The following is a 13,705-nucleotide window of genomic DNA, read 5'->3' as shown; positions in this document are numbered from 1 at the left end:
ACTAACTAACTAACTAACTAACTAACTAACTAACTAACTAAATCAACAGCTTCCTCTAATCCTTCAGTTTAGCCACAGCAGCTGTTTGGATGCCAGCAGAAAAGTGTGCTCAGATAAGAGTCAGAGGTCTCTAACACCATCTCACCAACTGCAGTCCTCAGTCCCCTGTAAGGTCCTTATCGAAGATGACTCTGCAGTCTTGCACAGAAGAAGGACTCTCCCCCGGCACCAAAAAGCCCATCTCTCTGCATTCCATGTTCCTTTTGCTCCAGGGCCTGAACTTCCTGGCCCAGGCAGTTCGAGGCTACAGTAGAGATGCAGGGCATCTTGGAACATGAGGCATCGTCTTATGGTTGGTTCTCTTGCTTTGGGGAAATCATCATTTCTGCTGTTCCACTCTGGAGCGTGACCACCTGAGGTGAAGCTCTCTCAGCATCACTTCCTATTCCCCTCTGTCTCCCAAGTCCTTCTTCCTTTTCCTGCGCACAATTGCCCTGTATTAATTTCATCCGTATCATGCACACCTCAGAACTTGCTCAAGACTTCAGTATATCACTAACCCTTCTTTTCCTATGTGCATCAACCTGTTCTTGACAAAGAGTTCTACAAAAACACCCTAGTAGTTGAAAAAGCCTACTGCTTTTCTGTAAATGCACGCTTCTGATGAAATGAGCTGTCATTCATGAAATCTGATGCCTTTGAATAAAATCTGTTAGTGTTCAAGACTCCCCCGATTTTGGCTTCCATAGACTAATACAGCTCTCCTCCTACAATGCTTTTCTGTAAAAATTCCAAAACATGTTTTTATTTCAAACATGTTAATTGGTACTTGAAGGAAAATAATGACTGGAAAATTCAGGTTCTTCCTGTTCTCTTTTTCCATAATAGAGTGTGAAAAGATAGTGCAGCACTAAATTAAATGCTGAAGCTCTTGATTGCGTTAACTGTTACGATTGATTATTAGTATTGTTGTGGGTTGTTTTTCTCAACTGCTAGTTATGTTGTTTACAATTTTGTTATGCTGTTCTTATTCTGTTTTCAGTTATTGTTAAACAGCCCAGAGTCATGTACTTGAGAGGAGTGAGCATATAAATTTAATAAAAAAATAAAAATGCTCATACACTTTACAATTAAGTGACAGCTGTATTTCCAGCTACAGGTAAACGTCTGTGGAGATTCTCCATAGTCATCCAGGTCATGGTTGTCCCAAATGTGCTTTTTCAAAAGGCAACTGGACTTTGTTTTTCCTTGAAGATGTTTCGTTTCTCATCTAAGAACTGAAGAAGCTTCTTGGATGAGAAGTGAAACGTCTTCAAGGAAAAACTAGAAAGTCCAGTTGCCTCTTGAAAAAGCACCTTTGCGATACAGATCAGTATTAAGACTTCTCCACTTTGTGGCTAAAAACCAACTTCTACCATTTATATATGTGGCCAATCCATTTTTTCCTCTCACATCTTCACATTTTAAACTTCCCCAGAGATTGTTGTTTCATGTACTGCTGAGAAATTGGCCATTGGTTCCAATGTAGGCTACATTCCTGGGGATCCTTCATCAGAGATTTCATGCTAATGTCCTCTTAATGAATCCATTTATGTATAGGCTCCCAGCCAACTGCACAGTGCCCCGTTTCAATCATCTGTCTCTATCCCCTCATCGGGTAGTTGAGGACAGCCCCATGAAGGTGGCCATCTGAACAAGGAGGATCCTTTCCCAGCAGGTGCAGATGTCTTCCTCCAGCCCCATCTAACCCTCTGGCTCTCAGCTGCCTCCAAGCTAGCAATCGCCAAACACTAATGAACTATCAATAGACATTGAAGAGTCCAGACCGCAGCTACATAATGATATTCATCACTGATATTCATCAAACATAGGGAACTACATGCTAGTTTCCGTTTCACTGCAAAAGGCCTTGCTTCCAAAGAACAGGAGAATGAGACAGCAACTGAAATGATATTGCTAATGGCTCAGATAAGAAGTCTGAAAATTCCATTCTTGGGTATAACAATTTATCAGTGACAGAAATCATAGCAAGACTATTTACTACTGGAAATCTCCATAAGGCCAGGTTTGCACAATGACTTAAATGAAAAGCACTGTTAAATCAAAATATAGGAACATAATCCCTATTGCTGTGCTGTGCTGACTAGCACATAACATTCTGGGGAGGATTCCTGTATGTCAGCCTGCAAAAGGCTAGCCTAGGATAGGGGGCCAACTTGCAGGATAGCAGAAACCAGAAAAGGAAGTAGGACAAGCTGTGTATTGCAAATATTGCCTATCTGCTCATTACAAGAATTGCATGAGTGGGTAGCGGAAGGAAAGGAAAGGAAAGGAAAGGAAAGGAAAGGAAAGGAAAGGAAAGGAAAGGAAAGGAAAGGAAAGGAAGAAGGAAGGAAGGATTATAGTGTTCTAGCCAAAGTTTCTTTTCTCTTTTCCAAGGTACCTGTTCAACTCTCGTCCTTTTGCTGCAGAGCAGATCCTGGAGACTCATCATAAAGAGGCAGAGTAATTATTTAATTTCACATGTAAAATGCAAATGAATCTAAATCTCCATTTTAAATTTGCATTTGCGAATCAAAATTAAAGCTCATATTATTATGAAATTTTCAATGCAATTAGAAGAATATGGGTACAAAAATGTATATAGTCATGAAAATAATTTACAGAAACATATACTATACTTAGCCAAATGCACTGAAAAAAATGTATGTGTGTTCCAAAATATATATGCTTTGTGAACCTATCAAGATTAAAAAAACTTGACAGGTGAGAAATGAGAAACATTAGTATGATATGCAACACACTACAAGAGAAAAGGAAATTCTTTCTGGCAAGTGGGTCCATTTCAAGGGACGCAACCCAGAATTATGACGAAAGGCAGCTGTGGTACAGCAGCTACTAGGACTGAGAGCAGAATCCCAGTTGATAGAAGTCAGAATAACTTGTTTAGATTTCTTTTTACATTTCTTGAATCAGCAGAGGGGTTCGGTATATTTTTGGGTGCATATGCACTCACATATGTGCGTGTATGTATGTCTATGCCTTTTAAAGTTAAATCTCTCTGGAAGATATTGACAGCCTTATCAGGTAGCCCGTACGGGAGAAACGACCAGATAAATTAATTCTAGTTTACTGTAAATTGCCATTAACAGAATCTTGCAAGTCTGGAAGTATAATCCTCCCTCTATCATCTTTACAGCCTGATATTTGAGGAGGATTCCTTCTGAGCCTCTTGCTTCGTCCATTATGTAGCTGCGGTCTGGACTTTCTCTTGATTGCTGACTGTTCCCTAGTCGGTATCTCTTTGCCCCAATTCCCAAGGTCTTTCCCTATTATAGAGATTAATACAGATGTAAAGCTTATTGGGTGGTTTTAAATAATAAATGCAAAGTTGCTGTAACACAAATAATCAAGTGATGACTCATTTCTTAAAGGATTAGGAAAATTCAAATTGATTAATTATGCATACCTTTTATTTGCTTAAATTGAAACACCAATAATTATTGGTGTTCTACATACTAATGCATGTAGAATTCTGTAGAGGTCCAATCTAAAATTCAGAGTCCTCCATTTCTGCAGATGGTGCCACACTTATGGCTTTGTCATATTCTCTCTGCCTCAGCACTCCATTTTGGAGCCTTTGATTGCCCACAAAATGCCTGTGAGATTCCTCCAAGGAGGAAAGGACCCTTGGCCAACAGGCTCATGTCTGTCTCTAGTAGACCCTACTGTTCTGGTCTGAGCTTTGACATTTTTCTGACAGTGTTGTTGTTGTTTAATTTTGGGTTCAAGTAGTATCATAAGGATTTTAAATCATGATTTATGATGATACCAAAAAAATAATATTGATACATGGTTCATTCATGTCCTGTAAACTGTAAAGTAGAATAGTTTGGAAAAAAGTCAGCTTAGACTTTGCTTCCAGAAGAGAAAATCTTAAAGCCATTTTATTGTACAAGAATGCTGACTCATTTCTGGAATTTGACCAGAGGTCCAAATGACATTGTCCTACTTTTGTGCTTTTATTTTATTTCCAGAAAGGAAAGTGGTGAAGAAGGCAAACTGAGAAGAAGAGAGGCACAGTTTCTGATTGCTAGGGCCAGGAGCCTTCACTTTGGAAGCCCCAAACCCACAAGCTCTGCTTGATGAATTACATGGGGCAGTCGATGATCTCCCCTGCTAGACCAGCTGAAGACATGGATCAAGTGAGTAAGATAAACAGGTCTGTTTGGCCCATCCAGAACAGGGTTTTCAGCAGGTTGAAATATACTGAAACTGCCAAAAGTGGTAAAGCTAATGAAATATAACAACCCTGGAGAAAAGCGTACTTGAATCATCCAAGTGTTCATTAAACAACTGAACTGGTTCAAAGAGGAAGGGGTCAAAAAAGACTGACAGTGAGCTTGCTCAGTGGCTGCAGCTACAGCTGGGGAAAGAACAGAAAGTCAGAGAAAAAGGGAAGAAATAAAAATTGAAAAGGTAGGAAAAGCCAACACAGCTTTCTACTCCTTGGCCATGAGCTCCTTCCAGGGTCTCCTGCACAGAAGGGAGGGTCTTCAGATGGAACATCTTCAAAAACTGGCAAATATTTCAGAAATATTTGTTCCTGCGGATTCAGCCCATATGATTTTTCTGTTTGCGGTGTAGACTTCTCTCTCCATACCAAACCAGTCCTATTTTGACAGGGTCTAGATAGAACTTCTCAACATTTCATGGAGCAGAAAGCGTACAAAAAAATAAAAAGGCTCAACAGCAGAGACTCAGCAGGATGCAGCATAATATAATCTTATACCCAATTTTGCAAAGACTATGACCAAAAGAGAAAAACAATTCACAAAACTTCCAAGAAGTTCCGCAACTACTGATGTGGCACGTTAACACAATTATTATTGCCATTTTTTCCCCTGGATCCAAAAGTATAAAGCAATGGATTTCACCCTATTCAGGTGCCCTGGACAATTCCCTGGAGATGCCATTCTGACACATCTGGACAAGGCGAACCCCTGATCCCATGCGTGTGTGTGTGTGTGTGTGTGTGTGTGTGTGTGTGTGTTTCTGTGATGCTGACTATTTCCTCTCCTGTACAGTTGTGCTGAATGACCCACCCACACCTGAATGGGCTTGCATCTCCCAGCTCTTTACCACCAGAATGAGACAAAAAGAAATATACAGGAGAAACAGGAAGAAGTTTAAAATGGAACCACAAAAACCTAGATAAGATCCTATGCATAACAGAAACATGCATTCATTTATTTTATTACTAATGTTTTTATGCCATTTCAGACAAAAACAATGAATGTATGCAGTTTACAAACGAAAGAAATAATTAATAATTAATACTATTATAATTAGTCCTCTCTTTTACTTGACACTTTCCATAACAGCAGATGAAAGAAAGGCTCCCCAAGACCTAGGTGGATTTTAATAAGAATAACAACAACAACAAAAGGCTTTGGGGATTGATGCTAAAAGGGAGGAGGAGAAAAAGTGATTTTAAAATGGATGAGTTGCCCATGACTCATTCAGAGAAATTGCTGGGCTCCATGGGAGACATTCAGCTGAGCAGAAAATCAGTGTATTGAATTAAACCGCAACATTTAGGCTGACAAAGGAATGTGATAAAGTAGAAATGAAATAATCAGTGTTAAGTTCTAGAGACAACAGGAAGAAAAATAAATGTCAATATTTCTGGCTCCTAATCAGACACAAATATGCTCAACGACCTGTTGGGAAAGGTAAACATTGAGAGTTGGGCTGGATGGAGTCCCTGAGCCAGTGGCCGCCCAGGTAACAGGATGATTTTACAAGTCCATAAGTTTTAAGATTTGAAGGGAAAGCGGACTTCCACTTTCTTGGACCTGAATATAGTTCTTCACACAATCCAGGACTTTATTAGAGCCTTGGATTGTAGCAAACCTATACTTAGACTCAAACGAAAATGGCTCTTGGCTGGAGAAACAGCATCCAACCAGAAGAAAGTGTCGATCTGGACATCTTTATGTGTCCACTGGAGACCCTCCATGGCCATATATAGAGCACCTCCACACACAACAATAACTGCACATACATACTTGGCTAAAAATAATGACTGGATTAATGCAGATCCATGCCATGGCCACCAAAATGTGACAAATAAAACAAACATGTACAAGTATCATTTACCTAGAATATTAAAAGTGTAATTAAAGAAGCCGCCTCCGGTCTACAAAATAAAGGGCAGCCAGCTTGTAAAACTATGGAAGTTAACTATTAGATCGATTTAACAGCTCCGCTTCTAAGCAATTAAGCAATTAAACAAGTGCAACATGTTCCTTGACTATGTTCCTTTTGTCTCTGTTGAGTTTAGATTGCCTAGGAATTCTCAGTTTACATACAAGATATTCTGGCCACTCATTTCTAAAAAATCATCTTAAATTTCTTACTCAACGGGTGGGGAGAGGAAATAACACCACCAGCACATCCAACCTTTTCCAGATGACTTCACCAAAAATAGTATTGCTCCAAGCATTCATATTTAATTCATATTTCACATTTTAATGAAAGAAACTGTGAAACAATCTATGCCACAAAGTAATTATTGAAAGACAGATCATGTGTGTTGTAATTTGTGACAGTCATACTAATTCCAGACGTTCATCATCTACAAAAAATGTATCTTGTTCTTACCATGCTAAATAAAAGACAAGATAAAAAATAGCTACCTTCTAATGCCTTGTGCGCAGTTCAAGGCATGAACCCCCCCCCCACGCTAAACTTCTCCATCCTTCTCACACACACACACACACACACACACACACACACACACAGAGTTTCTAACTGAGTGAAGTGGTCCTAACCACCTCTGTAATCCTCATGGACTGATTGAACAGGAGAAACAAACCATAATTCAGTATGGGAACTTGAGTAACCTCTTCCCCCATTTCATTGATTTTCCCACAACATCAAATTCAGCAAGCACAAATTGGCAGGTAAATGATGGGAGGGTGCAAAGCTAGTTAGTGTGACAGGACACTAACCAAGATATGCCCTTCAAAGCTTGTTGGTTGGCAGATGCCCCCTGCCCTCACCATTGACGGGACTGGCTGGCATGGAGTGGAATTTCACTCTGTCTGAGGGGTCACAAGTTGTCTGCTCTGTCACTAAATCAATTTGTTCATTTCTTTCCATTCTGCAAACCACAGATGGTTGTTGCAAACCACAGTCAGCCCTGGTGGTGGTGGTTTATGAAAAGAGTCCAGGAAAACCTCAGGAAAAAAGAAGTTTTGGCTTCCACAGAAAACTTCATGCATTCATTACCTAAAACCAGACTCAGCCATCAGCTTAGCAACTGGCCTGGCATAAATCCGAGCCCAGAGATACAGTGCTGCCAGATTCATGCAACATCATAACCCAGGGGAAACAAGCAAGATTTGGAATTGTGGACAGTTTATGAACCACTATTTATGTCTTAACACGCTGCATAAACTTGTTCAGTTCTCAAGGAAGACTGAGGGTGAGGTATAAAGTCAGGCACAATTTCCACCTGATTCATCCAATAAAGCCAGAGCACCCCAACAATAAGAAAGGAAGAAGTAGGGCAGCAACCCCAATAAATGGAGTCCCCTCTACTAAACGTTGAGTCCTTCTTTCCTTCTTCCCATTTTCATGCAAGCCCAGCTCTGACTGTCCAGTCTTTTTCCAATGGCACATTTGGAGATGAAGCCATTTATAACTGCCTGTCCTCAGAGTCTGTGGCTGCGTAATTGACAATAAACTCACTGCAAACCCGAGAATGCTGTTTTAATAACCTTATGCTAAGACACTTTCTACGGTATGCCTCAAAGGGTGGCAATAAGAAAAAAATCAACCTGTAGTGACATAGTTTCCTGCATAAACACCAATTCAATGCATATAACCAGAGCGCACCTATAATGACACCTTTATGGGGCAATAAAACCTAAAAAGAAGCTTTCATACTTCATTTAAAGGAACTCTGTAAGAAGCAGCGTTATATAAAATAATTTGACTTCTTTTCTTGAAAAATAGGTAGACCAATGAATGAATACATGAATGAAGATATGCATTCCCCCACCTTCAAGTGGCTTGCTTTGCTCAAAGCCTGTGAAATAAACAAACCCTCATTCAACTATGCTGATTTATCAAATATTGGGTATGCAAGTCAACTAAAAATATCATAAATCTGAAGGAGGAAGAAGAGGTGGCAGAGGAGGATCAAATAAATGATTTAATCAAATGAATTTATCTTGAAAAACAGGTTGACATACTTAATGTGAATAACACATTCCACAACCAGTTCTATTATTATCTATAGGGTAAGGCTGAACTTCTGTTATTTTGATAAATGTCTAAAAGAAACAGCATTCCTGATATAAATCAAGTGACGGTTGCAACTTCTGCTCTCCTGCTGACTAAGAGCACCTTGGACTTGAGACTTTCCTTCAGGAGACCCACAGAGGCCCTCAACCGTCCCCTGCTCTTCTGCTGCTGAGCTGCTCTGAGCACTGCAAAGAGCAAAGGGCTGCCAGGGGCTTCGGCATCCAATCCCCATTAGTTTTAGCCAGTGGGATAAAATCAAGGATAACATTAGGATTCCCAGGAACTTTAACCGATTTTATCACATCAGTTTGTTGTATCCATCTCAATAGAGCAGTTACCTTCAGCTGCCTTTGGAGTTTTGGGGTTTACCTCTGTAATCTTACTTCTGTAAAATCTTTCTTAGATGTACTGGACCAAGTAGAACCAGCTCAATGTCCGTTGCTTGGAACTGAACCAGAAGTCAACCCATCCAGTTCCTTTCTCTTTCCAGGGCCAGCCCAATTCTCTGATCCCAGCATCTTTCAAATACTGTTTTCCTCGGCCAGAATGACTCTGGCACAGGTTGCACAGCCAGGCCAGCAACAGAGGGAGGTGTGAAGCCCTTGGTTGCTTTCTCTAGTGGTTTGTTACCCGAAGCATTTTTATATCCCAGCCTCCAGCTGGGCTGATCTACTTAGTCAGTTTCATGTTGTCAAATATTCTAGAGAGGACAGTTTTATTATGGGGATTCTGGGGAAAGCTTTTCCCTGTCATTTTGGCCTCAGACACTATTGCTGGCTCACACACTACATTATACCCTAATCCTGGGATAACAAAACAAAGTTGTTTCCTAGGCTGACACACAAAATTGACACACTGACCCATAAACTTCCCAATCCCAAACAAGCAAGAATTATACTTGCATCACATGACACAACGAGATGTGTAAAGAATAATTCACAGTTATCCTGGGCTTAGAAATAACTACAAGCTACACATCTGGCCCGCTGACCTGCTTGCGCAAGACGAGCCAAGTTGGACTCTGCTTGTACACTGGCACTATGTCAACTTGGATTCCTTCTCAAAGGGTTGTGACTACTGGTCTGTTTTACCAAGGAAAAGTTCAGGATTACACGATTATAAACCATTATTTGGCAAATAATGATTGTGAAAAATCTGAATAAACAATCTCTGCTAATGTAGTCTAACATTTTATCCACAATCAGATCAGAAACTTTTTAAATACTCTAGTTACTAGTACCAAACTATCATCAGGGCTTTTAAAAAAGACTAATATCCAAACCATACTTGTAAATTAAAGAAAAGGATTTTTTATAAAGAATAAATGGGATAAAGAAGTAAAAATTCTGTCCTGCCACAATCAGAAATCTTTCCCAATCTTCCACCACCTTGGGAACCCCATCTTTTGATTGAAATAAAACCTCAACTCTGCCAGGCAGAGGCTCTCCCAGAAATAAAAAATCTACTTCTGTCCACTTAAGGACGAGATGGAAAGCCCAAAGGGTCCCAAGACCCAGCAGCAATGAAACAAAGATGAAAGATTATGTCCATATGTACCTTCCAAAAATAAGGAGGTCATCTTCTGGTTCGCTGAAGCTTTGAATAAAGAAACCATGATAAGTCAAGGCCACCAGCCCTGGGTCAGAACTTTCATGGGGCTTCTACAAGGAGATTGGAAACTTGCAGAGTTCCCTGCATTTTGGGCTTTTGCATCTCAGAGCAGAGCATGAAATTACACTTTTCTGAAAGGAAAACATGTCTGTTGGAAAAACTTCAACTGATACAATCCGATGGGATACAGGATTTTTTTTTCTTACATCGCCCTGCCAGACAACATGATTTCCTTAAATCCTTTGGATTATGTATTGATTGTGCCACTCAAATTCTTGGGCAAAGTATATAAAGGCGAGATCTTGTAAAGAAGTCTCTGAAGATTTATTTTAATTATTTTGGTTTCTGGATAAACTTGCTAGTTTCTGTTTAGATACACGAGTATATGTATGCAGTTTATTAGAAGCTTACAAAACAGAAGATAGTCTTTAAAAAGGCTCTGTCTCTGAGAAGCCCAACAGCTTATAGAAAAATAACTAAAACATGGAAAGCATTAACAGGGCAGCTGGGGATGTGATCCCCTTAACCTTCTAACTAACACGAAGGTGGGCAATGTTTAACATCCAGGCCTCTAAAAGTGTTTTGATCTGAGTGAGACTGAACTCTCACCAGCTTAGATGGTGGTGGCAGGATTGGTGGGGCGCAGATGCCAGAGGGGGAGAGAGGCTGAGCCAGCTTCATGTCTTCCAAACCCAGAAATGGAATCTTTCAGAGGCTCAGCCACTGGGCAACGAAATGTCCAGGGAACAAGCAACCATATTAAGCTTTAGGCTTTATAAAGACAGAAGCAAAACACCTAGTCCATCAGAAAGCCCCACTGAAATGAGTAAGGGGGCCCAATGAAAGCCACATACAAGGAAAAAAAAACTCTCTTGACCATTTTACACAAGACCCATAGGGAGGACAGCAGAGGTCCCTACAGTGGCCTTGGCAGTGGCCCTCCTTCTAAATTCTGGCAGTTTGCATTGACTCTGATGCGTCTATTTTGCGCAAATATCGTTCACACTTTATCCTTGCCCTCCAGTGAATTTTCAATACGCTTTATCCTCTGCAGCCCAACAGACATTGGAATGTTCCTTCATTTTACAATCACCTTAGAACAGGGGTCTCCAACTTTGGCAACTTTAAGACTTGTGGACTTCAACTCCCAGAATTCTCCAGCCAGCATAGCTATGCTGGGAATTCTGGGAGTTGAAATCCACAAGTCTTAAAGTTGCCAAAGTTGGAGAGCCCTGCCTTAGAAGTCATTACCAGATTCCCTGAGTCTCTGCCACACACCCCTTCTCCTTTCAGTCAAGAAAAGCCCAAGAAAATTGGTCCCCTCAATAATCACAGAAGCCATAATCTCGCACAAGAACCAAAGGAGCACTCACCCAAGTCGGCCTTTTCCTTCAAAATATCCTTGAAATTGAGGCCACTGTTGTGCGTGGATTGCCGGAACCTGCTTAGGGCTTCCCTCTGCCCATCTTTCCTCAGTTCCAGAGGTGTGAGGGCTTCATCCTGGACGCCACGTTTCCACTTGGAAATATCTGTCCGGGCCCATTGGGCCAAGTCTTCAAGCTTCACAGTTACTTTTTCTGAAGCAGCAATGACTTCATCCTGGAAGAGCCAAAGGGGAAAAGGTTATTTTGGCTCCTGACTTGTATCGTCACCAAATTACAACAGGCTTTTCTCACCAAATGAGGTGGAGAAGATCTTCTGATCTCCCACTTGTCCCAGCACAGCACTGCCTTAAAAGCAGCCTGATTAGGCTGGTTAGGATTAAGGTTAAGGCTGAGAGGGCCTCCCTATGGTGCTTCTCCCCCATGCAGCCATCCCAGGGGTGTGCAGCATGATCATCTCCCATAATTTCCATCCACCCAAAACATTGCGTCTTCCCACTCCTTCGCCTTTCCCCTAACCCCTCCCATTTTTTAAAAACCCTACTTTCATTACAAGCAGTTCCAAAGTAGGGCATACTGACTGTTCAAACGTTTGGACTGGTTCTAAAAAATTTAAGAAGGAGCAGATCCAAAGGAGTTGGTCTTTTGCTCTGCTCCACCACTATCCATGGAGCTCACTTCACGAAGACAAATCAGGACACTTTTTGGTGTCTGCTCTTGTTCTGGGAGGCTGCTCTCCCACCCCCCAGGGCACCAGCACAAGGGGGAGCCAAACCCCTATGGATAGAAAACCCTCTTTTCTAAAAGGGTGACTTGGCTGCAGTACTTGGCACTGAGACCATTGCAGCTGACGTTAAAATACACTAAGTAGACTCAGACCACTGGAAAAGGCCAGGATTTCCAGTAGGTTAGACCGAGGAGTCTACATCTCATCCCCAAAGAGGGCAATTGCACAAGTCTCCAGGATTTGCGCTTTGCCTTTATAGCCTGCACAGAAATGAATAACCCATGAAGGTGTCACATGAACATATGCCCTTTTGTGGGAGTGCAAAGGGACATCCCTCATTAGGCTGGTCTTTCTTGTTCACATCACATTGTACATGTTATGATTGTTAATGTTATTTAAATCAACTTTTTATACATATTTCCAAGAACATGAAATAGAATTTACTTCTAAATAATTAGAAACCAGAGACGTGTGTATGTGTTCCATCTTCCGCAATGCCAGGGATTGAGCAAGGGCCCCTTTCTGAAAATGCAATTAATCTCCAGAGGCAAAAATGCATAGCATGATGAGTAATGGTTCTAACTTGTTCTTATTTGCACAAATGATCTAACTATAAATGGGGTTCCTGGAACTCTGAGTCACTAGAAAATTCCTGTTTATGATACAATTTCCTTGCCTAATATACAAATATTAAAGTAAACTTTTGTTCTAAAAGTTACATGAAACGTTTGACCTAATCACCCAAGAAATATTACAAAAATTCTGCAAGTCTCCTGCAAAACAAGATAATGGGCAATGCTCTGATTTCCTGCACGTTTCCAGGCAATTAGTTTTAATTCCTCCTTTTTTCCCAAGTTTCCTTAAAGTAACAAGTAGTCCTTGTTACACCACCACTGAAAAAAGTGACCGATGACTGTTTTTCACACTTACAACTGTTGCAGCATCCCCACAGTCACGTGATCAAAATTCGGATGCTTGGCAACTGGTTCGTATTTATGACGGTTGCAGTGTCTCGGGGTCACGTGATCCCCTTTTCCAACCTTCTGGCAAGCAAAGTCAATGGGAAAGCCAGACTTAACAACCGTGTTCCTAACTTTAACAACTGCAGTGATTCACTTAATGAATAGGGCAAGAAAAGTCGTAAAATGGAGCAAAGCTCACTTAACAAATGTCTCATTTAGCAACACAAATTTTGAGCTCAATTGCGGTCGTAAGTTGAGGACTACCAGTATTACTTTAGAGAATTGTCCTTTATAGAACGCCTATTCAATCAAGTCTGTTGACTGAAGTTTGTTTTACACCCTTGCCAGGAGCACAGCGGGTGGCAGCATCACAGGGCCAACCGTCATCCTTGCAAAAGGGACCCTTCCAGATCACTGGAAGCGAAATTGCTATTACTTTTAATGGACAAGAGCCAACATTTCAGAAGATTTCAGCTATTTTTAAATACCCCATTCAATGTCTTCCAGGTACCTTAGACATCAACTCTCATATTCTCAACCAGTATGGGAATTATGGATACCAAGGGCCAAGATGGGTGGCTTTACACATCATGCAAGCAATTACGACTTAATTCTGTATGGCCATTTTGGCTGGGAATCATGGGACTTGCTGTCCAACAGATCCCAGCAGGAAAAATGCTGAAAGCCATGTAATGTGCCAACACTCC

The 13,705-nt window shown here is 41.0% G+C and overlaps 1 protein-coding gene across 1 annotated transcript in view; it reads right to left on the bottom strand.

Annotated features, from left to right (window-relative positions):
• Positions 1-13,705, bottom strand: part of ARID5B (AT-rich interaction domain 5B) — a 133,794-nt gene that overhangs the window by 100,350 nt on the left and 19,739 nt on the right. The window contains exon 3 of the mRNA XM_070944897.1: positions 11,301-11,526. Within this exon, the coding sequence (XP_070800998.1) occupies positions 11,301-11,526 (226 nt within the window). The remainder of the gene's footprint in view (positions 1-11,300; positions 11,527-13,705) is intronic.

The sequence above is a fragment of the Pituophis catenifer genome, unplaced genomic scaffold (assembly GCF_029215685.1).
Source record: "Pituophis catenifer annectens isolate HBS135680 unplaced genomic scaffold, rPitCat1.0.hap2 SCAF_6, whole genome shotgun sequence".
Taxonomy (NCBI): domain Eukaryota; kingdom Metazoa; phylum Chordata; class Lepidosauria; order Squamata; family Colubridae; genus Pituophis; species Pituophis catenifer.
This window is presented reverse-complemented; position numbering and strand designations above follow the sequence as displayed.